The sequence below is a fragment of the Rattus norvegicus genome, chromosome 8 (assembly GCF_036323735.1).
Source record: "Rattus norvegicus strain BN/NHsdMcwi chromosome 8, GRCr8, whole genome shotgun sequence".
NCBI lineage: Eukaryota > Metazoa > Chordata > Mammalia > Rodentia > Muridae > Rattus > Rattus norvegicus.
This window is the reverse complement of record NC_086026.1, coordinates 47,523,955-47,550,996: the sequence shown is the minus strand read 5'-3', so window position 1 is coordinate 47,550,996 and position 27,042 is coordinate 47,523,955. Positions and strand designations below refer to the sequence as shown.

The following is a 27,042-nucleotide window of genomic DNA, read 5'->3' as shown; positions in this document are numbered from 1 at the left end:
CTAAACCTTTTTCCTGCTCAAAGTATTTCTCAGAGCAAGCTTAACATCTTTGTTTCTCAAGCTGTAGATTAAAGGGTTCATCATGGGGACCACAATGGTATAGAAGACAGAAGACACTTTCCCCTCATTCAAAGATCCAGCTGAGGAGGGCTTTAGGTACATAAATGCACATGACCCAAAAAACAGGGAAACAGCAATTATATGGGAGCTGCAGGTGTTGAAGGCTTTAGATCTGCCAACATTTGATTTTATTTGGAGGATACTATAGAGGATGAAGCCATAAGAAATAAAGATGATAATACTGGGTACAGCGATATCTTTCCCCCCTACAATGAAAATCTCTACCTCGTTTACATAGGTGCTTGTGCAGGAGAGCTGCATCAAAGGCACAAGATCACAGAAGTAGTGGTTGATGATGTTCCCATCACAGAAGGTCAGTCTCAGGATACAGCCAGTATGGATCATGCCATCAAAAAATCCCATCAAATATGAACCAAGCATAAGATAAGAACAGACTTTAGGGGACATGGCAACACTATACATGAGTGGATTACAAATAGCGACATAGCGATCATAGGCCATTGCTGTCAGGACATAGCATTCAGAGATGATAAAAAAACAGAAGAAGTAGAGTTGAGTCATACAGCCTGCAAAACCAATAATGTTCTCCTTTAGAACAAAGTTCATCAGCATTTTGGGTATAAAAACAGAAGAATAGCAGAAGTCTATGAAAGACAAGTTAAAGAGGAAAAAGTACATAGGGGTGTGAAGGTGAGAGTTCAGCACAGTTAGAAGGATCAAGGTCAAGTTCCCAAAGGCAGTGATCATATACATAACTAGGAAAACTAAGAACAGGGGTATTTGGAGGTCAGGGTTATCTGTTAATCCCAAGAGAATGAATTCTGTTACCAAAGAGCCATTTTTCAGGACCATTCTTCTGTAGTAGAATCTGTGGAGATAAAAAGGGAAAAGTGAAAGTAAAGTGTGACAGAGAATACAACTGATGTTTTCATATATATATATATATATATATATATATATATATATATATATATATATATATGCTGGGAAGGCCTATACATCACTCTCCTGCTTTCTGGAGTACATCAGAGACTAAGTCAAGAAATGTTAATCAAGGCTAAATCGATTCAATTATAAATATCATTCAGTTATGGGGACCCAGTTTTCCTCATGTTAACAATATTTAACAATGATGAATTCATAATGAATACAAGTTGTAAATCTTACATCATTTATATCAGATTTCACGGATGTCACAAGATAGGTCTTACATAAAACTTACACATTAACATAGACTTTAAAACATACATACAAATAACAGAGGGAGAAGGTTTTTCATATGTATCTGTATTTGTATGTATTTATGGTATGCATATTAGTGTAAAGGAGGCCATAAACATAATGAAAGCATAGGGTTTTATATTAGAGTGTTTGAAAGTAGGAAGAGGAAGGAGAAACAATGTAATTATGTCAATCTCAAAACAAATAGTGGTAATTTCTTTATAAACTCATCATGGGTAAGAAAACAGGGATTTTTTTAACCTCTCCCTGCTATCTCATAGGATGCTATCAGTCCACAAGACTATGTTTCTTGGAGTTCAAAAATCTGAAGCACAAACATAATTTCTCATATTTCTTAAAATTGTTTTTGAAATGCTAATCAGAACATACAGTGTGATTCCTTAATCCTCTGAAGAGCTAGATAAAAAATGAACAGCTTTTCTCATCGTCACTCTTCAACTAGAGGAGATACCTGAAAAATTTATGTAGTTTCTTCTGTATGTCACTGCACTTACCTGTGAATCCACAGTAAAAGCTTCCTCAGACTCTTTCTAAAGCACAGATTCCAATTATAAACAGAAATGAGGTACCTTCTTTCACACGCTGCACCATGATCTATGTTTATGTTCTTAGGGACCAATGTATGACCTTCTCTTTAGGGATTGGTATATCATTTGTTTTTATCCCAATATTGAACTCCCACTGACCTCATCTCATAAGGGAAATCTTTCGTTGTGGTTCATTTTGGCTCTGTTTAAGAATCTGTTTTTTCCTGCTTGTATTTGCTTTACTTTTTTAGTTTTTCTGTTTTTTTTCTTTCTTTTTTTTTTTTTTACAATCCAGATTTTATTCCCCTCCTGGCCCACCCACTGACTGTTCCACATCCTATAATTCCTCGCTGCCCCCAGTCTCTACAATGATGTCCTCACCCAGCCCAAACCACCAGACCTCTAAACTCCATGTGTCCTCCAGTTTGTTGAGGGTTCTATCACTGAACCTGGCAGTCTTCTTCTCTATGAGGTTGGCTCCATATAAGCTTCCTAGTTGGTGTTCCAGTGCCCAAGAGATCTCAGGGGTCCACTATAATTGAGACTGCTGGTCCTCCTACAGCATTGCCCTCCTCCTCAGCTTCTTCCTGCTTTTTCCTCATTCAACTACTGGGGTCAGCAGCTTGCTTCTTTTCATTGGTTAGATAAGAGCTGCATTTGACTCTTTCAGGGTTTTGATTTGTTTTTTTTTTTTTGTTGTTGTTGTTGTTGTTTTGTTTTTTTGTTTTTTGAGTCTTTTGAAGGACAGACATGATAGGTCCCTTTTCGTGAGTGTTCCATAGCTTGAGTAATACTGGCAGGTGTTACTTGGAGCCTTGCCTTGAACTGGATCCCACTTTGGGCCTGTCATTGGACCCTCTTTTCCTCAGGTTCCCCTCCATTTCCATTCATGCAGTTCTTACAGACAGGAAGAATTATGGGTCAGAGTTTGACTCTGGGATAACAACCTCATCCCTCCCTTGATGCCCTTTCTTTCTGCTGGAGGTGGGCTCTAAAATTTCCCTCTCCCCACCATAGGGCATTTTGTCTAGTGTCTCTCTCTTTGAGTCGTGAACTCCCAGGACTCTGGTACATTCTGGAGCATACTACCAACCTATTTTATTAGGTTACCTGTTGCCGCTCTTTCTGGTAGCCCTAAGGTCTTCAGTTTTTCCCCCATCCAATACCAAATTGTGTTCCTTTGTCCACTTGCTCTGTCCCTTTTCCCTTCCTGGTCCCTCCCTCTCTTGCCCTTGTGGTTGCTTTTTACTCCCTCTCAAGTGAGAATTCAGGATCCTAACTTGGGCCCTTTAGCTTGTTGATCTTTTTGAGTTCTGTGGACTGTATCTTGCACATTGTGTACTTTTTTCAGCTAATTTCCATGCATTAGTGAGTACTACTGTGCATGTCTTTAGGGTCTGGGTTACCTCACTGTGGATATTTTCTAGTTCCATCCATTTGCAGGCAAAAGTCAGGATGTTCTCATTCTTAATAGCTGAGTAGTATTCCGTTGTGCGAATAAACCACATTATTTTATTCATTTTTCTGTGATGTGACATCTGGTTTGTTTCCTGATTCTGGCTATCACAAATAAGGCTGCTATAAACATAGTTTAACTCACGCCTCTGCAGTTTAGAGCAGTACCATCTGTATATATTCTCAAGAGTTCTATATGCTGGATCTTCAAGTAGATCTATTTCCAATTTTCTGAGGCACCTCCAAATTGGTGGCTAATATCAAAACCTCAGATGATAATGTATGTTGGCAAGGATGTGGAGAAAAAGGAACATTTCTACATTGCTGGAGGGATTGCAAACTGGTACAACCACTCTGGAAATCACTAAGGACGTTGAACATTTCTTTAGGTGCTTCTCAGACATTTGAGATTCCTCTGTTGTGATTTCTTGGATTAGTTCAATACCTCATTTTTTGATTGGGTTACGGTATGGTTTTCTGATAGTTAGCTTCTCGAGTTTTTTTTTTCCTTTGCTTTTTTATTGGATATTTTCTTCATCTACATTTCAAATGTTATCTCCCTTCCAGGTTCCCTCCAGAAACCCCCTATCCCATCCCTGACCCCTGCCTCCATGAGAGTACTCCCAAACCCACCCACCAACTCACCCCTGCCTCTCTGTCCTGGCCTACACAGCTGCATCAAGCCATCCCAAGACCAAGGGCCTCTTCTCCCATTGATGCCCTACAAGGCCATCTTCTGCTAGATATACAGATAGAGCCCTGGGTCAATCCATGTGAACCCTTTGGTTGGTAGGTCAGTCCCCGGCACCTCTGGGGTGTATGGTTGGATGATATTGTTCTTCCAATGGGGTTGCAAACCCCATCAGGTACTTCAATCTTTCTGTAATTCCTTCATTGAGGACACCATTCTCAGTCCAATGGTTGGCTGCAAGCATCTCCACTGGTAATTGCCAGGCTCTGGCTGAGCTTCTCAGGAGACAGCTATATCAAGCTCCTGTTAGCATGCACCTCTTGCCATCCCCAAAGTGCTGGGGTTTGGTGACTGCATGTGGGATGGATCCATATGTGTGGCAGTCTCTATATGGCCTTTCCTTAAGTCTCTGCTCTACACTTTCTGTCCTTATTTCCTCCCGTTAGTTTATGTTCCCCCTTTTAAGAAGGAATGAAGTATCCACACTTTGCTTTTCCTTCTTCTTGAGCTTCATGTGGTCCATGAATTGTATCTTGGATATCCCGAGCTTATGTGCTAATTTCCACCTATCAATGAGTGCATATCACGTGTGTTCCTTTGTGATTGGGTTACCTTACTCAGGATGATATTTGCTAGTTCCATCCATTTGTCTAAGAATTTCACAGTCATTTTTTAAATAGGTGAATAGTATCCCATTGTGTAGATGTGCCACATTTTCTGTATCTGTTCCTCTTTTGAAGGGCATCTAGGTTCCTTCCAGCTACTGGCTATTATAAATAAGGCTGCTATGAACATAGTGGAGCAGAAAGTCCTTGTTACATGTTGGAGCATCTTTTGGGTATATGCCAGAGTGATACAGCTGGGTAATCAAAGAGTACTATGTCCAATTTTCTGAGGAACCATCATACTCATTTCCACAGTGGTTGTACCAACTTGCAATCTCACCAACAATGGAGACGTGTTCCTCTTTCTCCACATCCTCACCAGCATCTGCTGTCACCTGAATATTTTATCTCAGCCATTCTGACCACTGTGGGGTAGAATCTCAGGACTGTTTTGATTTGCATTTCCCTGCTGACTAAGGATCTTGGACATTTCTTTAGGTGCTTCAGTGCCATTCCATATTCCTCAGTTGACAATTCTTTGTTTAGCTCTGTCTTACATTTTTTAAATAGTATTTTATGATTCTCTGGGGTCTAACTCCTTGACTTCTTTGCATGTAGTGTATATTAGCCCCCTAGTGGATGTAGGATTGGCAATCTCTTGGTTGCCATTTTATCTCAATGACAGTGTCTTTTTTCTTACAGAAACTTTGCAATTTTATGAGGTCCCATTTTTTGATTCTTGATCTTAGAGCATAAGCCATTGGTATTCTGTGCAGGAAATATTCCCCTTGGCCCATGTGTTTGAGGCTCCATCTCAGTTACTCTTCTATTAGTTTTAGTATATCTCGTTTTATGTGGAGTTCCTTGATCCACTTGGACTTGAGCTTTGTACAAGGCAATACAGATGGATCAATTTGCATTCTTCTACATGGTGACTTCCAATTGAACCAGCACCACTTTTGAAAATGCTTTCTTTTTTTCCCACTGGATGGTTTTAGTTCCTTTTTTTAAAGATCAAGGGACTATAGGTGTGTGTATTCATTTCTGGGTCTTCAATTCTATTCCATTGAACTACCTGCCTATCTCTCTGCACCAATATCATACAGTTTTTATCACTATTGTTCTGTAATACAACTTGAGGTTACAGATAGTAATTCCACCAGAAGTTCTTTTATTCTTTCTTTTTCTTTTTTAGTGGATATTTTTATATTTATACTTATATTTCAAAAGTTATTCCCTTTCTGATTTTCCTGTTCATAAACACACATCCTGTTTCTCCTGCCCCTTCTTCTAAGAAGGTGTTTCTCCTTCCCAACCACCCACACCTTCCTGCCTCCCTGTCCTGACATTCCCCTATATCTTGAGAATAGTTTACTGTCTTGCTTTTTTTTAAATACAAATGAATTTGCAAATTGCTCTTTCTAACTCTATGAAGAATTGAGTTGGAATTTTGATGAGAATTGCATTGAATCTGTAGATTGCTTTCGGCAGAATGTCCATTTTTATTAAATTAATCCTGCTAATCCCTGAGCATGGGAGTCTTCTCATCTTCTGAGATCTTCTTCGATTTCTGTCTTCAGATACTTGAAGTTCTTGCCATACAGATCTTTTGCTTGCCTGGTTAGAGTTGCAACAAGTTATTTTATATTATTTGTGACTATTGTGAAGGGTGTCATTTCCATAATTTCTTCCTCAGCCTGTTTATCCTTTGAGTAGAGGAATGCTACAGATTTATGTGAGTTAATTTTATATCCAGCCGCTTTGCTGAGGTTGTTTCTCAGGTTTAGAAATTCTCTGGTGGAATTTTTGTTGCCACTTAAGTATACTATCTTATCATCTGCAAATAGTGACATTTTGACTTCTTCCTTTCTAATTTGTATTTCTTTGACCACCTTTTGTTGTTCGGTTGCTCTGGCTAGAACTTCGAGAACTATATTGAATAAGTAGGGTGAGAGAGTGGGCAGCCTTGTCTCATCCCTTATTTTAATGTGATTACTTCAAGTTTCTCTCCATTAAGTTTGATGTTGGCTACTGGTGAGAGTGGAGTGTTGAAGTCTCCCACTATTATTGTGTTGGTTCAATGTGTGTTTTGAGCTTTAGTAAAGTTTTTTTGTTTTGTTTTGTTTTGTTGTTATTGTTGTTTTTTATGAATGTGGATACTCTTGTCTTTTTGGCATATATGTTCAGAATTGAGACTTTCTCTTTGTGGATTTTCCCTCTGATAAATATGAATTGTCTTTCCTTATCACGCTTAATAACTTTTGGATGAAAGTCTATTTTTTGGATATTAGGATGGCAAATCAGGCTTGTGATTAAGACAATTTGCTTGGAATACCTTCTTACTTGAGAAAGAGTTTGTCTTTTATATTGATGTATGTTTCTTGTATACAGCAAAATACTGGATCTTGTTTGTGTATCGAGTCTTTTAGCTTATGTCTCCTTGTAGATGAGTTGAGTCTATTAATATTGAGAAATATTAAAAGCAGATGACATTTAGTTCCTGTTACATTTGTTTTTGCAGGTAGCTTTTTGTGCTTGTGTTTCTCCCCCTTTTCACTATGCTGTGAGATGCTTAAAATATTGTCTTCTCTTTGGTATAAGTACCTTCACTATGGTGAAATTTTCCTTCTAGGATCCTCTGTAGAGCTGGATTGGAAGAAAGATACTGTTTGAATTTGGTTTTGTCCAAGAATATTTTGATTTCTCCATCTATATTGATTGAGGGTTTTGCTGGGTATAGTATCCTGGACTGACATGTGTGTTCACTTAGATTATGCATGACTTCAGACCAGGCTCTTCTGGCTTTCATGTCTCTCTTGAGAAGTCTGGTGTGATTCTAGTAGATCTACCTTTGTATGTTACTTGGGCCTTTCCCTTGCAGCTTTTAATATTCTTTCATTGTTCTGTGCATTTAGTGTTTTGATTATTATGAGATGAGTGAATTTTCTTTTCTGTTTCCATTTGTATTGTGTTCTCTAGGATTCTTGTAACTTTTTGACCATCTCTTTCTTTAAGTTGGGGAATTTTTCTTCTATGATTTTGTTGAAGACATTTTCAGATCCTTCTCCTCTATTCCAAATATTCTTAAATTAGTTCTTTTCATTGTGTCCTGAATTTCCTGGATAATTTGGGTTTTGAGTTTTTGCTATTGTTATTGTTGTTTTAAATTTTCTTTGACCATTATGTCGATCTCTGCTATGGTATCTTCTACACCTGAGATTTTCTCTTCTATCTATTGTACTTGGTTGGTGATACTTACATCTGAGATTTCCTCTTTCCTAGTTTTCCATTTTCAGGTTTGCCTCACTTTGTGTAATTTATATATTGATATCTAATATCTTTATTGGCTGTAGAAGCATAGTTTCTGAGACAATGCAGTACTAGCACAGGGACAAATGGATCAGTGGAATAGGATATAGGACATGCAAATAAAATCTCAGAGCTATAATATTTAATTCAAGACAAAATCCTCAGAAAACTATGTGAGACCAAGACAAAGTCTATATTGCTGGAGTTAGATAAGATGGCATATTTTTTAACCACCTCCCTTGGGAGGTGGAGATTAAAGGATCACAAGTTCAAGTTTCTCTAGGTTACCTAGGTTGAGACAATCTAGGGTTGTCTTCAATTTCAGAAAACACAAAACACAATAGTTATATCAAAAGACACACTGAAGTGGATATCTACATGTAAATGAAGGGAAGTGCATATTTCTCATTCTGTACAAAATATAACGTGAAACTTAGGATAGATCTTTATGAAACAATTAAAAATTTGAAGATAATTGGCAAAAATAAAGGAAAACCTTCAAGACAGATACAAAATAAATGGATTTCTGAATAGATATTTTAAAAATAAATTTCTTTATTTTTTATGATTAAATCAAATCTTACCAGATACACTTTATAGGTGTTATATATAATATTTTATATATTTATACATATTAAAAAGTTTAAGCATATTACATAAACACATGCATATATATGTATATAAAATGCTTAATTTTTAATCAATGGTTTTGCATTGTTGCTGTTCTGTTTATTAATGTTTATTTAACCCAAGCCAAAACCTTTGGAGATTATGATATAATAAGATTAGTGACAACTTAACTTCTTTATAAACCATTAGAAATACTGCTCCCTGCTTCTTTTCAAATTCATGGGCCCCCTTTTACATAGATCGTTAATGACTAGGTAATGACAGCAAAAATGAGAAATAGGATTCCATTGAAACTTTTTCTCCACAGTAAGAGAACATGAAAAAATAATTAGAGATGTGCATGCCAAGTCATCCTTCAATCATCCTTCATCCATAACTGGAAAGGAAAACAAATTCAAATATATTAACTTAGCATATTAATTAACAAGATGAAGTTTGATCAATAAATGGGAATAAGAACTGAATATTTTTAAAAAAATAAGTGCAAGCAGCTAAAATACACACACACACACACACACACACACACACACACACACACACACCCTTCAACCCCTGTATCCATCAAAATAGAAATCCAAACAACAATTATGTACCATCTCATCTAACTCACACTGGAAATAATGAAGAAAAATGAGTAATAAGCAATACCAAAGTTGTGATGTAAGTAACACATCTGCACTGCAGTAGGAAATGTGGATATGGGAACTGCTAGGAAGATATGCTCAATACATAAAAACAGTATATAACTACCACATTCGATACCTAGGGAATCAGATGTACCAAAGACTTTAGTTAAAGACACACTCACAATCACTACAGCACAATACGCAATATCATATTCTGGAATTGGCCTAGAAAGTCATCAATTCACTTTCAACTACAAATCATTATTTTAACTCCTGGTGTTGTCCTCCTTCTCATTGCAGAATAAAAATGCATCCAAATTTCAAGAATTTTCCAATTGTCTGTTAAACTATACCATTCAAACATAAGCATTTCCACCAAAGCTTTATGAAAAGTGGATAGAAAGCATAATCCCTAAAACCATATATATATTACAATTAATACAATACATATTAATACATGTACAACATAATACATATCTATAGTAATATACATATTACAATAATATATGTAACAATAATATATATATATATTACAATCTGGTTAAATATAACACAACTGACTGACATAAGAAAGTCAAATGCATAATTATGAGTTGTATTTACTAGCTAGTTAATAAAAACATCTAAATCATGAAAGTCAGGAGTTTCCAATGTAAACACTATTGCTCAATAAAGGGTAAAAGACAGTCTGATTCACACTTGATTATATAAACTAATGAGAGTCAGTCATCTTGCCACAGGAAACATGTACAATGTACCATTAATTTATATAAACATTGGTAGATCATGGGATACTTTTAGGATATATCCTATAATGACAAAAAATAGGTTTAATGACTTATTGTTATGCTTAGTTAAAATGATGAAAGAAGATTTTTGCCAACAGTATGAAATTAAAGACTATCGATACCAAAAACATCTGGAAGAACAAAAATATCCTAATATCCTACCAATGATCAAATGTTTTAAATAATAGGAGGTGCTTTTGTTTAAATCCACAGTAATTCTCATTAACCTAACTACAGTAATAAACATATTTTTATTAAAACCTCCTCTTGCTATATACTTTTTTCAGGGCAATTTTAACATCCTTGTTTCTAAAGCTATAGATTAAGGGGTTCATCATGGGGACCACAATGGTATAAAAGACAGAAGAGATTTTTCCCTGGTCCATAGATCCAGGTGAGGAGGGTTGAAGATACATAAATGCACAAGATCCAAAGAATAAAGAAACAGCCAGTATATGGGAGCTGCAGGTGCTAAAGGCTTTAGACATTCCTGCAGTGGATCTCATTTGAAGGATATTAGAGAGAATAAAACCGTAAGAGGTAAAGATGATGACACTGGGCACAATGATATCTTTACCACCTACAATTAGAATCTCTATTTCGTTGGCATAAGTGCTGGTACAGGAAAGCTGCAGCAAAGGAAAAAGATCACAGAAATAATGGTTGATGATATTCCTGTCACAGAATGTCAGTCTCAGAATGCATCCAGTGTGGATCATGGCACCAGAAAATCCCATTATGTATGAACCAAGCATAAGATAGGAACACACCTTGGGAGACATAGAAATATTATACAAGAGTGGATTGCATATGGCCACATAACGATCATAGGCCATTGATGTCAGGACACAACATTCACAAATAGCAAAAAAACAAAAGAAATAGAGTTGGGTCATACAACCTACATAGGAGATAAAGTTCTTCTTTACTAAGAAGTTCATCAGCATTTTAGGTGTAATCACAGAGGAATAGCAGAGGTCAATGAAGGACAAGTTTAAAAGGAAAAAGTACATGGGGGTGTGAAGGTGAGAATTCAGTGTAATTAAAGTGATCAAAGCCAAGTTCGCCAGTGCTGTTGTTGTGTATATTAGCAGAAAGAGTAGGAACAAGGGTAACTGGAGATCTGGGTCATTGGTTAAACCCAGTAGAATGAATTCAGTCACTAAAGAACCGTTTTCCTGACCCATTCTTCTTTAAGATAATCTGTAAATGTAGAAAATAATTGTGACATCATAAGATCACAGGAAATTGCACTCATAACTTCTCTCACACCTGTGAAGTGAATAATGAGAGTGCCTATCTGTATATCTGAGTTCATAGAAATTGCCCTTCTTGCTATCAGAATGTAGCGTGATATCTCCACAGAGTAGTATATTTAAGGCTAAATAGAGTGAAGTTATTCACCAACAATCTAAAAAACGACAACCATTGCTGACACTTGCTAACATGACCACTCAGATATTAAATTAAAGGAAGCAGGAAAAACAGATAATTCAATCTCTCAACTCACCAATTTGTCATTGCTTCAGCCCTGGCCTGACACTTATAGAACCTGTGGCAACCTGGAGCTAAACTCATCCAGATACTACTGTGATAGCAATAGGACCAATATCATTGCTTCAAATTTAAATAAAATTAAGATTTAACCAGATTCTCTGAATGATTAGAAACCTGTGAATGCTATATGAAAACCGTTTAATCTATAAAAATTTTCTCAAATCTGAGGTTGCCTATAGGATGGACCTTCCTGACTGTGACATTGTTATCACTTGTGTCTCCTAAATTCTCAACATCCCATGCTATCTTTTTCAGGATACTCTTCTGTGAATTTCATTTTGTTCTTAGAATTGCATAACATGGAAAGAAAACAACACTTGTGAGATCCTTGAAGTTCATTCTGAAGTCACTTCACAAGCATAAAAAGAAAGACTGTATTATATTTCTAATATTTGCAATATATACAATTACATTCATGTTATTTTCATGAAGAGCAAGTAGCATATTAAGGCTAAATTACAAAATGAATCCAATGAGAAACACAGTTGAGTGTGGAGACGAATGTTCAAAAATGTTAAAATAATTAAAAATGGTGCATGCTTCAACTTTCAGTCAAAAGAACACCAGAGTTTAGTTATCATACCACTTCCTGTATGCACATTTAAAGCCAGAAAAACAAGCCTATAAAAAGAAGAGACATATGTGAATAATTTCCTTTCTGGATAATTTTACAAGTAAGAAATGGTTCAAAACAAGTTGTATAATATTATTAATTGATGGTGACCTTGTATGTGTGAGGGAGGCAGTAATTCTCAAAGAGTTGGGAATAGAAACTCAATTCATATTTATTTCATCAACCTCGATAAAATTGGGAAGTCTGATACAAGAGCAGTTCACTGTTATCATACCTAATCCATAATACAGTTGGGGGGGGGGGAGTTTCAAGGAAACAATCATCACATTTCCAATTTATAGTCAATGATCATTCCAATTTCAGGTGCAAAGTAAAGCTTAAGGCATGACTACGTACAAACTACTTTACAAAGGTCACTTGAACATGAGGGTGGATTCTATAGCTTAAAGAGCCTAGAAACTCGTGTTGTCTCTGACTGAGATAGAACAGAGGTCAGAAGTCTATAAACTATATTGTATGGCCCATAAGGACTAGTTCTTTTAACTGCAAGACAGGGAGGGAAAGTGGAATAAGCATTCTGCAGATTTTAGTGAGGTCTGCCTCTATGGCAAAAGTTAGGTGGTATCTGCCTTTACAGATATTAAAACTGCTCACAATAGAATTAATAATATCCAACCCTTACCATGTGAAAAGAAAACAGGTATTTTATCTCATCCATTGAGTAGAAGATCCTGCATGTTAACATATCTGGCTTACGTAGTTCTGTGGCCAAAAAGACATTTGTGTCCCCAACAATTTAACCTTTACAGATGTTGAAGCTATGTCAAATTAATAATGTTAAAAAGTAATGATAACACCAGCACAAAGAAATTCCAAACAACTTCATCATGAGAAAAAAGTTTTTACTTCATTCCTTTACCCCTGCTGTGTTATAGGCTTTACATCAGACTCTGAGGGTTTTAAATATTTGATTCTAAGAGGACACAACAAAATACTAATTTTTCATATACCCTGGAATATTGCTTAATTTGTCATAATTTATCTCACTTACCACCAGATGAGACACAAGAAGTTTTATGTTGCTCACTAGCATGATATACTTGGCTATTTCACAGTAGAAGCTTTCTCAATCTCTTCTCAGAGAACAAGATATAAAAAAGACATGAGGTGTTGGTGTTTGACCATGATTTGTCTTTTGTTCCTTAGAGAATTGGCATTTAAGAGCAGCACACTGTTCTCTTTAGGGACTATACTTCTGTGCTTGAGACAATATTGAACTCCATCTTCTAATAACCTTCATATCTTAAGGGAAATCTATTATGTTGCTTTTTTTCTCATTGTATTCTCATCTTTAATGGTAATTTTCTACAGACACTATTCCCAATATCCTTATTACCTTATCATTTCTTTAGGATAGAATGCAGCAAAATATCTAAGATATTATCTTAAGAGTTTCCCAAATCACTTGCAAAGCTAGTTTATAGTTGTTTTTTAGTCTTCAGTGCTCAAGATCATTTTCCATTGATCAACTTCCCTAGATCTCCAAAGGCACATTGCATCATTGCTACATCATTTCAATACCTTACTGAAATTTCTGTTTTATTTTCTTGCTAAGTTCTTATATATAGCACTTTATAATGAGTTCCACAATATCTATAAAGGTTGTATAAAATTAAGGAGCCCAGAGTGTTACTAATACAAACTGTTTAACTAATTTATGAATTTATGTAAAAAACATGCTAGAAAAAGTCATACCATCAATTGCAGTATTGTGGTGATAAACTAGAAAATAGTCATAAAACTAGTTGTAATAAATCTTTACCCAATGGTAAATAGTGAAATGTAAGCGATTAATATAAATCCAATTGGCTATATAAAGGAGTCATTTCTTGAGTCATCATTAGTTTAAAGTAGCTTGTGCCAAATATATTTTAACCTCAAAGTAAAGATTAATTTATTTCTCTTCTAGACATTACTAAACATGGCGGTATCTTTGAAATGAAATATACTACAACCAGCCGTTGGAATATGCATGGATGTCCGTCAGTAGATAATTCAATGAGACAGAATTGATATTTAGTCACAGAAAAGTAAAGGTACTTAAACTTGCTGGAGTTAGGCATGGTGGCATATTCAGGAACCTTCTTACTTGGGAAGTTAAGATGGGAGGATCAAGAATTCAAGATATTCTTGATAATTTGTTTGAGGCCGATCTTGGATACAAAATATCATTTATCAAATTTTTTAAAAAGAAAAAAAAACTGATAACAGTAACAAGGGACAAACTGGTGAAAAAAACCTAGCCACATGCAAATGAAAGGAATTGTAACCTTACTTTTCACACTGTACACAAAATCAAAATGAAATGCATATCTTAATAAAACACTTGAAAGCTGAAAATACAAGGCAAATTCGAGGGAAGCACTCCATAACAGACAAAGAATCAAAGAACTTCTGAATGGATATCTTTAATATTAAAAATTTTTAATATCATAATCACCATCACAGAACCCTTTCCTTTCTTCCCTCTGAACCCATTCATATAGCCCTCTTTGTTCTCTTTCAAATTCATGCCACACTTTTCTAGGAAGGTCATTAATGATATAGGTAATTAAAAGTAAACACTGTCCAATAGGTTTGAATCAAATAAATAATCCTTCATAGGAAGAGAAGTGCTTATAAATAATATGGAGTTATTTTTGCCATCATTCCTTCAACAGGATATCAATATCTGGTGTATGAAAAAAAACCAAGTCTCTTAATCACTAAAACAAAACAAAGAAATGAAAACAAAACATTTGGCCAATGAATGTGTACTAGATCTGTTTACTTTTCAAAAGAAGAAGAAGTAACTCACACACACTCCCTCTCTCTCTCTCTCTCTCCCTCTCTCTCTCTCTTTCTCTCCAGGATGTCTTGATATGATGCAATCAATCTGCAATGATATTCCTTCTCATTTAACTCATAAAAATATCATCAAGAAAAATAAATAGCAAATAACAACCAGACTGTTATTAAAATAACATTTGTATACTGCTGCAGAAGATGTAACTACAGAGGTTACAAAGGAGACTGAATAAAGAAAGGACAAATAACCATTACTAGTTGTTAGATAACTAAAAATATCAATCTATAATATAACATAAACATGCACCCATGATGTTACAGTTTTTTTCATAATAATGAATTACAGAGATAGCATAGGATCTCACCAATGAATAAATGGTTAAAATGTACTATATACAAATAATAGCGAATTATTTATTGAAATGAAGAAAGAAATCATTTGTCACAGGAAAATGCATGGAACTAAATAACATCATTTTAATACACATACGCAAGAAAGGGAAAAATGTGCTTCATGTTTTATATCACATGTGGTATAAAAAGACACAAAAATACCACAGATAAATTAAAAATGAATGAGAAAGCCTATGGGGAAATATAACGGGGCTACAATTAACAAACTACTAGCCATGAACACATTCATGTATTACAGTTATACGTGCTTGGGTTATAAATAATGAAGTACTAGTCATAAATAAGTACATTTATATGTTATAATGACACATAACTGGGGTTACTATTGAGGAACTACTAGCCATGAGCTTATTAATATATTACAATGATACCTATTTGGAGTTACTATTAATTATTAGCCATGAGTTTATTCATATGTTACAGTGATACATATTTTGTATAATTTGGGTACATTAATTAACAAACTGTACAATTGTAGTCAACACAATGCACAATGTGACCCAAAGAACCAATATGTAGAGAAGAAATTATTTTTCCAAAGCATGAATTCTTCTATGAGAACAGAACATTTTGAATAGAAACAGAGAATCCATGGTCTGAGGACATGGTTTAACATTTAAGAGCACTCACTGATCCCACAGAACACTGGGGTTCAATTTCTAACACCCACATGATGGCTCACAACTATCTGTAACTCCAGTCTCATGGCATCTGACGTCTGCTTACAGCCTCTGCAGACATTGCACAAAATTGGTACACATACACATACCTATCTGCAGATAAAACTCTCAAACAGATATGAGAATCAATAAATAAATAAGAATTTTAAAACTTTCAAAGTTTGCTATCTAAGCCATTGAAAAGATAAATGATCACTTTACAATATAAATAAATGTGTTTATACAAAACATCTAAATCATAAAAACAAACCAAAAATTACTTTGGACAAATGTCAAAGAACATAAAATCGACTGAGCTGTAGAGAAAAATACTTATATCACTCAAGTTGTCACAGAAAAAATGAAGTTCTCACTTGTTATCAGATTATAAATTTTATGCTAATATATTGGCCTGATTTTTCAGAAGAAAAATTAATCTTTGTTTTGATATTCAAAATATTTTGTCACACCAAGCAGAACTTTCAAGTTAATCTTTTCCTCCTTTGTGAGTTTTTGGTTTGTTAAATTGTGTCAATTAATAATACATCAGATCCATGAAAGACAAGGGTAATTTAATTATATTCAGACACTATTGCCCTATTGATGCTACAGTGTTAATATCAAATAACATTATCCAACATTACAACCACAAAATATAAAAGTCCTATAATCATTACTGTTTCTAAGACTTTCCATAAAAGAAATGAAGAAATAATTTGCCACTTCCCCATGATCTGACTCTGCACATTTCTTCCTACATTGACTTCAGCTACAAATCATTGCTCTGACCCGTGCAATTGTATTCATTCTCCTCCAAATGAAAATGAGCCTATGTTTTCAATCATTTTCCATCTAGCTGTTACACAACATTCACCAAGGATAAGGAATCCTATAAAAGCTTTATGAAGAGTGGAGAGCCACAAAGGTTCTGTAGAGGGGGAAAAAATACACACACACACACACATACACACACACACACACACACACACACACACACACACATTGGTGCCTATGATGAACCCCCCTATGAATGTAAGTGTGTGTGTATATATCTATATACACATACACAAATGCACATTATTAATACCTGCAATTTAGATTGTATTCAATGGCCAGCTAATAAAAATATCTGGATCATAAAGGTCTGGCATTTCCAAGAGATACACTGATACCCAAGAAAGAATGAAAGGCAATTTGGCTCACACTTCATTACATTGAAAAATGAGAGCCAAGTTGCAACAAGGTACTTGGACAAAACTGTGCTACTTTGTAAAACCATTGGCAGATCATGGGTTATTTTTAGGATACATCCCGTAATGATATTTAATTAATGGAAAAAGATGTTTAATTACTTGCTTTTTCTCTAGTTAAAATGATGAAAGATTTTGCCAATAGTGTAAAAGTAAGGAATAATTATACAAAAAAAAACATATGGAAGAACAAAGAGTTAGCAATAACCTATGAATTTTTAAAAATAGATAAAAAGATCAAGTCCACAGAATTTGATTAAATACACAGAAATTCTCATTAGCATAACTATAGTAATAAACATATTAATTTCTTATCACAACTTCCTCCTGTTAAATGTTTTTTTCAGGGCAACTTTGACATCTTTGTTTCTCAAACTATAGATTAAAGGGTTCATCATAGGCACTAATATGGTATAAAAAATAGAAGACCTTTTTCCCTGATCCATAGACTCAGGTGAAGAGGGTTGAAGATACATAAATGCACCTGAACCAAAGAATAAAGAAACAGCAATTATGTGGGAGCTGCAGGTACTAAAGGCTTTGGATCTGCCCTCAGTGGATCTCATTTGAAAGATGTTAGAGAGAATGAAGGCATAAGAGGTAAAAATGATGACGCTGGGCACGATGATATCGATCCCACCTACAACAATAATCTCAACTTCATTGGCATAGGTGTTGGTACAGGAGAGCTGCAACAACGGGAGTAGGTCACAGAAATAGTGGTTGATAATGTTCCTATCACAGAAGGTCAGTCTAAGAATCCATCCAGTGTGGATCATGGCACCAGAAAATCCCATTATATATGAACCAAACATAAGATAGGAACACACCTTTGGAGACATAGAAATGTTATACAAGAGTGGATTGCATATGGCCACATAACGATCATAGGCCATTGATGACAGAACACAGCATTCACTAACAGCAAAGAAACAAAAGAAATAGAGTTGGGTCATACATCCTACATAGGAGATAAAGTTCTTCTTTACGAAGAAGTTCATCAGCATTTTAGGTGTAATCACAGAGGAATAGCAGAGGTCAATGAAGGACAAGTTTAAAAGGAAAAAATACATGGGAGTGTGAAGGTGAGAATTCAGTGCAATTAAAGTGATCAAAGCCAAGTTCCCAAGTACTGTTGCTGTGTATATTAGCAGAAAGAGTAGGAACAGGGGTAACTGGAGATCAGGATCATTTGTCAATCCCTGCAGAATGAATTCAGTCACTAAAGAACCATTTTCCAAACCCATTCTTCTTTAAGATAATCTGTGAATAGACAATAAATAATTGTGACAGTTATAAGAGCACATGAAATTACTACAATAGCTTCTCTCATTATTTGGGGAGTAGATTCTGTAAATGAATTACAGTTACCAATTGAATTCACAGAATTTGCCATTCATACCATCATGACGTAGAAAGGTACTTTCCCATAGTAGTGCATTAAAGGCTAAATAGTGTAAGTAATTCACAAACAATCTAAAAAGCTATGACCATTGCTTTTGCTTTCTAGCATGAGTACTCAGATATCAAATAAGAGAAGACAGGGCAACTAGAGGATTTCCTCCATCCCTCATCTCCTTTAGATATTGCTTCAGCCCTGACCTGCTAGGTGGAGAACCTGTCCCATCCTAGAGCTAACCTCATCTAGATAAAACTGTTGTTGCAGGACCAACAATATTATTTCAAATTTAAATAAAATTTAGATTTATTCAGATTCCCTGAATGGTTAGAAACCTGTGCTGGCTATAGGAATGCGTTACAGTCTGTAAAGATCTGAGAGGTGATGTTCAGCATGAAAGTTTATTGTATCACTGTGTCTCCTGAAACTTTTAATACCTCATGCGATCTTTTCCAGGGCACTCTTCTGTGAATTTCATGATTTTTAGAATTTCATGATATCAAATGAAAGGATACTCCCGAGATCCTTGGACCTCACTTCAATGTCAAACCAGCCACAAGCACAAGGACCATAAAGACACTAAAGGGAAACATAGTGTCATGTCTTCAATATGTGCAAGGTAAACAGTTATGTTTATAAACAGAATGAAGTGTATTGGATGCTGGGGTTCATAAGTCTGAACTCAAAAGCTACCAGATAAATTGCACAATCATTCAAATGAGAAACATAGTTTAGCCTGAGAGCTAATCTTCAACAAGTTAAATTAGTTAAGAATGTGTTTTGATTCAAAAAATACTATCTCATCACTACCTGTGTGTATATTCCTAAGTAGGAAGAAGAGCTGTGAAAAACCACCTTGTTGGAGAATTTTACAGTTGACAAATGGGTCAAAAACTTAACTCATACTTGCCATTTCATAAATCATTGCTAAAGATTATACAGGAAAATGAGGCCACCGGCGTAAAGGACTTACCATGTACCTCATCGTGAAAGAATTCCCATCATTCCCTTATACCTGCTGTGTTGTATCAGTCTCTGCCAGGGTTGAAAATTTGATTCTAAGAAGACATAACACAAAATTAATTTTCATATACCCTAGGATCTTGTTTAATTCTTTGAAGTGCTGTCTTTTTTTTTAATCTTACTTTCCACCAGATAAGACAGGAAAAGTTTTGTTGTAGTTCAGTAGAATGATAAATTTGGCTAGGTCAATGTATAAGATTTCCCAATCTCTTCTCAGAGAACAAGATATAAAAAAACACAAGGGGACTGAGCTTGCATGATAGACGGTGATGTGGTTTTTGTTCCTTAGAGACTTGGCCTTTAAGAGAGGCATGCTGTTGTTCTCTTTAGGGACTGTACTTCTGTGCTTAAGCCAATATTTAACCCATCTCGTAATAACCTTCCTGTCTTTTGGGAAATCTATTGTGTTGCTTTCTTTTCTCATTGTTTCTCCATCCTTAATGGGAACTTTTGATAGACTCTAGCCCGAGTATTCTGTATTATTTTATTATTTCTTTAGAATAGAAAGTAGCAAAATATCTAAGCTATTTTCCATTCTAAAGTACCCCCAAATCACTTTGTAAAAGTAATTTACTGTTACTGTGCATCATATTCAGTGGTCAAATCAATTTCAGGAAGTCAACAATGCCAAACATGAGCTCTCCCATTGAGAAACATCTCTAGATGATTAAGGAACATTTAATGTTGCATCATTGCTACATCATTTCAGTCCTTACTTGAAATTTTTGCTTTACTTTCCAGTTTATTTCTTTTTTGGGATATTTTTTGTTTACATTTCAAATGTTATTCCCTTACCCTGTTTCACATACATAAGCCCCCTGTCCCATCCTCCCTCCCTCTTCTTCTATGAGAGTGTTCCCCATCCCAACCCCTGATCACTTCCTGCAACCCTACCATGATATTCTGCTACACTGCAGGATCCAGACTTGTTAGGACCAAGGGCTTCTTCTCCCACTGGTGCTCAATAAGGCAATCCTCTGTCACATATGCATCTGGACACATGGGACGGTCCATGTTTACTATTTGAGTAGTGGTTTAGTCCCTGGTAGATGTGCTTGGTTGGATTTTTTGTTCTTATGGGGATGCAAGCCCCCTCAGGCCCTTCAATCCTTTCTCTAACTCCTCCAACCGTGACCCTATTCTCAGTTCAATAATTTGCTGCTAGTATTCGCCTCTGTATTTGTCATGCTAAGGCTGAGCCTCTGAGAAGACAGCTATATCAGGCTCCTGTCAGCATGTAATTCGTGGCTTCATCAATAAAGTGTGTGTGTGTGTGTGTGTGTGTGTGTGTGTGTGTGTGTGTGTGTGTATGTTGGATCCAGGGTAGGGCAGGCTCTGAATTGCCACTCCTTCAGTCTCTGCACCAATTTTGTCTCCATATCTCCTCGTATGAACATTTTTGTCCCCCCTTTTAAGAAGGACTGAATTATCTGCATTTTGCTTGTCTTTCTTGATCTTCGTGTGGTCTGTGGATTGTATTTTGGGTAATTTGAGCTTTTAGGCTAATATCCACTTATCAATGGGTGCATAACATGTGTGTTCTTTTGTAATTGTCTTACTTCACTCAGGATGGTATTTCCTACTTCCATCCATTTGCCTATGAATTTCATAAAGTCTTTGTTTTGATAGCTGAGTAGTATTCCATTGTGTAGATGTACCACATTTTCTATATCCATTCCTCTGCTACAGGGCATCTGGGTGCTTTCCAGCTTCTGACAATTATAAACAAAGCTGCTATTAACATAGAGGAGCATGAGTCTCGGTTATTTGTTGGAGCATCATTTGTATACATGCCCATGAGTGGTATAGCTGGGTCTTTAAGTAATACAATGTCTAATTTTCTGAGGAATATCCAGGCTGATTCCTACCATGGTTGTAGCAGTTTGCAATCCAACCAACAATGCAGAAGTATTTCTCTTTTGGCACATCATCGCCAGCATCTTTTGTCACCTGAGTTTTTGATCTTAGCCATTTTGACTGGTGTGAGCTGGAATCTCAGAGTTGTTTTGATTTGCATTTCCCTGAAAACTAAGGATGTTGAACATTTCTTTAGGTACTTCTCAGCCATTTGATATTCCTCAGCTGATAATTCTTTTTTTAGCTCTGTACCCCAATTTTAATTTGGCTTTCTGGAGTATAATTTTTGATTTCTAGGTATATATTGGATATTAGCCCACTATCAGATATAGGATTCCTATAGATCTTTTCCCAATCTGTTGGTTGCTATTTTGTCCTAATGACAGTATCCTTTGTCTTACAGTAGCCTTGTTATTTTAGGAGGTCCCATTTTTTGATTCTTGATCTTAGAGATAAGCCATTGGTGTTTTGTCCAGGAAATTTTCCTCAGTGCCCATGTGTTCAAGGATCTTCCCCACATTTTTTTCCATTAGTTTGAGTGTATCTGGTTTTATGTGGTCCTTGATCCACTTGCACTTAAGGAGATAAGAATGGACTGGTTTGCATTCTTCTACATGCTGTCCTCCAGTTGAAACAGCACCATTTGTTGAAAAATACTATATGTTTTCGACTGGATGGATTTAGCACCTTGTCAAAGATCAAGTGACCTTCGGTGTGTGGGTTCATTTCTGGATCTTCAATTCTACTCAGTTGATCTACCTACCTGTCTTTGTACCAATAACATAAATTTTTTATCACTATTCCTCTGTAATACAGCTTGAGTTAGAAATGGTGATTCCCCCAGAAGTTATTTTATTGTTGAAAATAGTTTTTGCTATCCTGGGCTTCTTGTTATTCCAAATGAATTTGCAAAATCCTTTTCTTTAACATGGAATTTTGATGGGGATTGCCTTGTATCTGTAGATTGCTGTTGGCAAAATGGCTATTTTTACTACATTAATCCTTCCAGTCCATGAGCACAGAAGGTCTTCCATCTTCTGAGATCTTCAATTTCTTTCTTCAGAGACTTGAAGATTTGTCATACGGATCTTTCACTTGCTTGGTTACAGTCACACCAAACTCTTTTATATGATTTGGGACTATTGTGAAGGGTGGCATTTCCTTAATTTCTTTCTCAGCCTGTTTATCCTGTGAGTAGAGGAAGGCTACAGATTTGTTTGAGTTAATTTTATATCCAGCCACTTTGCTGTAGTCTTTTTTCCACTTCAATAGATCTCTAGTGGTACTTTTGGGATTACATAAATATAGTATGATATTGTCTGCAAATAATGATATTTTAACGTCTTCCTTTCCAGTTTGTATCCATTTGATCTCCTTTTGGTGTCTTATTACTCTGGCTAGCATTTCATGTACTATATTGAATAAGTAGGGAGAGAGTGTGTAGCCTTTTCTAGACCCTCATTTTAGTGGGATTGCTTCAAGTTTCTCTCCATTTAGTTTGATGTTGGCTACTGGTTTGCTGTACATTGCTTTTACTATGTTTAGATATGGGCCTTGAATTCCTGATCTTTCCATGTCTTTATCATGCAGGGATGATGAATTTTTGTCAAATACTTTCTCGCCATCTAATGTGTTTTTTTAATTGAGTTTATTTACATACTAGATTATGTAGGTGGATTTCTGTATATTGAACAATCCCTGCATTCCAGGGATGAAGTCTTCTTGATCATGATGGATGATCATTTTGATGTGTTCTTGAATTCAGTTTGCAAGAATTTTATTGAATATTTTTGTGTCGATATTCATAAGGGAAATTGGTCAGAAGTTCCCCTTATTTGTTGGGTATTTTGGTGGTTTGTGTATAAGTGTAATTGTGGTTTCATAGTAGGAATTGGTTAGTGTTCCTTCAGTTTCTATTTTGTGAACTAGTTTCGAAAGTATTGGTATTAAGTCTTCTATGAAGGTCTGATAGAATTCTCCACTAACCCATCTGTTCCTGGGATTTTTTTTTGGTAGGGAGACCTTAAATAACTGCTTCTATTTCCTTAGGACTCTTTAGATGCATTATGTATTCCAAATTAAATTTGTTACCGGGTATCCGTCTACAAAATTGTCCATTTAATCCAGATTTTCCAGTTTTGTTGATAGAGGTTTTCGTAGTAGAATCTGATGATTTTTTAAATTTACTCAGATTCTGTTGTTATGTCTCCCTTTTCATTTCTTATTTTGTTAATTTGGACACACTCTCTCCATGCTCACTGGTTAGTCTGGCTAAGGGTTTATCTATCTTGTGAACTTTCTCAAAAAGAAAAAAAAAAACTACTGGTTTTGTTGATCATTTATATAGTTCCTTTTGTTTCTATTTGGTTGATTTCAGCCCCAAGTTTGATTATTTCTTGCTGTCTACTTCTCTTGGGGGTATTTACTCCTTTTGTTCTAGAACTCTTAGGTGTTCTGTCCAGCTGCGTATGTATGGTCTCTCCAGTTTCTTCTTGGAGGCACTCAAACCTATGAGCTTTTATCTTAGCACTGCTTCATTTAGTAAACTTACTCAGATTCTGAGGAATCACTCACTGCTTCATTGTGTCTCATATATTTAAGTATGTTGTGTTTTCATTTTCATTAAACTCTAGAAAGTCTTTAATTTCTTTCTTTATTTCTTCCTTGATTAAGTTATCATTGAGTAGAGCTTTGTTCAACTTCCATGTATATGTGGGTTTTCTGTTGGTTTTCTTATTATTGAAGACAAGCATAAGTCCATGATGATCTGATAAGACATATGGGATTATTTCAATCTTCTTATATCTGTTGGGGCCTGTTTTGTGATGGATTTTATGGTCAATTTTGGAGAAGTTACCATGAGGTGCTTAGAAGAATGTACATTCTTTTGTTTCAGGATGAAATGTTCTATAATTATCTGTTACATCCATTTGGTCCATAACTTCTGTTAGTTTCTCTATGTATCTGTTTAGTTTCTGTTTCCATGATCTGTCCCTTGGTGAGAGTACAGTGTTGAAATCTCCCACTATTATTGTGTGAGGTCCAATATGTGCTTTGAGCTTTTGTAAGGTATTTTTAGGAACGTGGATGCCCTTGCATTTGTAGCATACATATTATGGACTAAGAACTCATCTCGTTGGATTTTTTTTCTTTGATGCATATCAAGTGTTCTTCCTTATCTATTTTGATAACTTTTGGTTGAAAGTTGATTTTATTTAATATTACAATGGCTACTCCAGCTTGTTTCTTGAGACCATTTGCTTGGAAAATTGTTTTCCACCCTTTTACTCTCAGGTAGTGTCTGTCTTTTTCACTGAAGTATGTTTCCTATATGAGGCAAAATGCTGGTTCCTCTGTTCATATCTAGTCTGTTGGCCTATGTATTTTTATTGGGGAATTGTGTCCGTTGATGTTAAAAGATATTAAGAAATAGTAATTGTTTTTTCCTGTTATTTTGTTGTTAAAGGTGAAAATATGTTTGTGTGCCTCTCTTCTTTTGCTTTTATTGCAAGGATATTACTTTCTTGTTTTCTTTTTAGGTTGTAGTTGCACTCTTTGTATTGAAATTTTCCATCTATTGTCCAGGCAGAAAGGGGCTGGTATTCAGTGAACAGAGAGTTTGGGGGATGGTGGGTTCTCGAGTCCACTGGGCTCCCAGTGGCTCCTGTAGGATTTCAGGAGGTAGGGGTCTTACCAAATGCTGAGTACAGTGGACCCTCTGGTATACCTCAGGACACAGCATCTTCTACAGAGCAGAGGAACTAGCAGTCAGTCCCAGAAGATAAGACCAGGAAGAAGGGGATGGTATTCAGTGGGTAGGGGGCTTTGGAGGATGGTGTTCCAGTAAATTCTAATAAGATTTATTTGCAGATCTTAAGAGTGTAGGCATTTGCTGGCATGCATGAGGCTCTGTGTATTTGTCTGTAACTTGAACAACAATAAAAATGGTGATGGTCTATATGAAACTCATGGGTACTAATGTTGTAACCCTGTCTACAACCAAGGTGAATTTAACACAGAAACCATCTTTTTTAAGGCAGTACATATATATATCACATTCAATTAAAAATAATGTATTTTAATATGCAGCAAACCACAGAGACATGAGACATCTGTGATAACGGAGGACAAAATTTCTCTAAATGAAAGTTATTGGACTATAGAATTAATGTTCAAAGAGTAAGTAAAATTTGAAAAGCAATCGATAAACACAATGACTTTGATTAACAAAGAAACAAATAATTGAAATAAATAACATCAGCAACAAACCATTAACAGAAACCAAGATAGTGAATTCATGGCACAGAGCCCTTTACAGGGTCAGAGCAGCTAAGAATTACTGCATTGAGAAAGTATCTTGCCTGTGAGTTGGGACTAAGATGATACACTGAACATTCTTTTGTTTATTTCATTGGTTTTTGTTTGTATGATTTGGTTTGGTTTTGGTTTTTTGTTTTTAATTTTGTTTACTTTTGTTTTTCTTTATTTTTTTTCTTTAAAAAAAAGTTAGAAAGCCTTTAATTCTGGTCTTAGAACAGGGGGTGTGGAGCAGTTCCTCATCACTGACTCTAAGTTTTCCTGGTGGGAGGAGTTATTAGAAGAGAAAAAGGTGGGGGTGTCTCTAGGAAAAGCAGATAGGGAAACAGATGCAAAATAAAAATACTGATGGAACTTAACTAATCTGGGAGCTGTGATTGTGTTTATCACTTGAGAAGAACGCTGTCTTTCTTAATATGAAAGCATGGTTTACCAAGGAGCCATTGTGTGACATCTACATTGTGGTCAAGTGTGGCTCTGACAGACTATAAGTGAATGAAGATCGTGAAGAATCTTTACATGGGTTTCAAAGATTGGTAATCCTCAGGCAAGGTCCTAGATACACTAGTCATTCAATGAGATCTTGGTTTAGTTGAGCAACACTGCCTCATTAAGTAGAGAGAGAGAGAGAGAGAGAGAGAGAGAGAGAGAGAGAAGAGAAGAGATATCATGGCAAAAAAAGATAGTTTATTAACTCAGACTTCCACATTACAAATTTGCATGAGTACATGTGCATTCACATATGTGTATCTATACATATGTTACACATACATACATGTAATACCCATACATTTGTAATTGGTATTGAAAGTATAATTCATGAATGATAAATTCTTACGTTAAAATAGACTTGTAGAAAAGGTTTTTAAGCCATATTGTAATTAAGAATCGAATGCTAAAATAAAATATTCTGAAAAAAAAACTGTTTGTAACTCCAGCTCCAGTGGATTTTCTGGCCTCTGAATCAGTACAACCATATACAAATACACACATACATAAAGATTTTTTTAAATCTTTATTTTTAAAAACAAAGTTATCTCCATTTTCAAATAATATCATCCTATATAAAATACCTTACACAAATCACTGTAAAACTTTTAGATCTGAAAACCGTGGTCAGTGTCATTGCATGAAAGCTTACCACTCCAAAATAAGTTTTTTCTCTACATACAAATAAAGAACTTACTAATA

General features: G+C 35.5%; 3 protein-coding genes across 6 annotated transcripts; all 3 read right to left on the bottom strand.

The window, feature by feature from the left end:
- Window positions 1–933, bottom strand: Or8b46d (olfactory receptor family 8 subfamily B member 46D). Its single transcript, NM_001000808.1, has one exon. It carries the CDS (start codon window positions 931–933, stop codon window positions 1–3), a length of 933 nt encoding a protein of 310 aa, NP_001000808.1.
- Window positions 934–10,208: 9,275 nt separating this feature from the next.
- Or8b47 (olfactory receptor family 8 subfamily B member 47) lies at window positions 10,209–11,141 on the bottom strand. Its single transcript, NM_001000809.1, has one exon. The coding sequence runs from the start codon at window positions 11,139–11,141 to the stop codon at window positions 10,209–10,211; it is 933 nt and encodes a 310-aa protein (NP_001000809.1).
- Window positions 11,142–17,569: 6,428 nt separating this feature from the next.
- Or8b45 (olfactory receptor family 8 subfamily B member 45) lies at window positions 17,570–25,560 on the bottom strand. Of its 4 annotated transcripts, none has more exons than XM_017592736.1 (2): window positions 25,550–25,560; window positions 17,570–18,506 (listed from the first exon to the last, which is right to left on the bottom strand). In XM_017592736.1, the coding sequence occupies exons 1-2, from the start codon at window positions 25,558–25,560 to the stop codon at window positions 17,570–17,572; spliced, it is 948 nt and encodes a 315-aa protein (XP_017448225.1). The 4 variants fall into 4 exon arrangements, with proteins under 4 accessions (XP_017448225.1, XP_038937823.1, XP_038937822.1 ...); XM_039081895.1 differs by lacking the exon at window positions 25,550–25,560 and adding an exon at window positions 21,604–21,617 and having other exon boundaries at window positions 17,570–18,503; XM_039081894.1 differs by lacking the exon at window positions 25,550–25,560 and adding an exon at window positions 21,100–21,113.
- Between the last annotated feature and the right edge of the window lie 1,482 nt (window positions 25,561–27,042).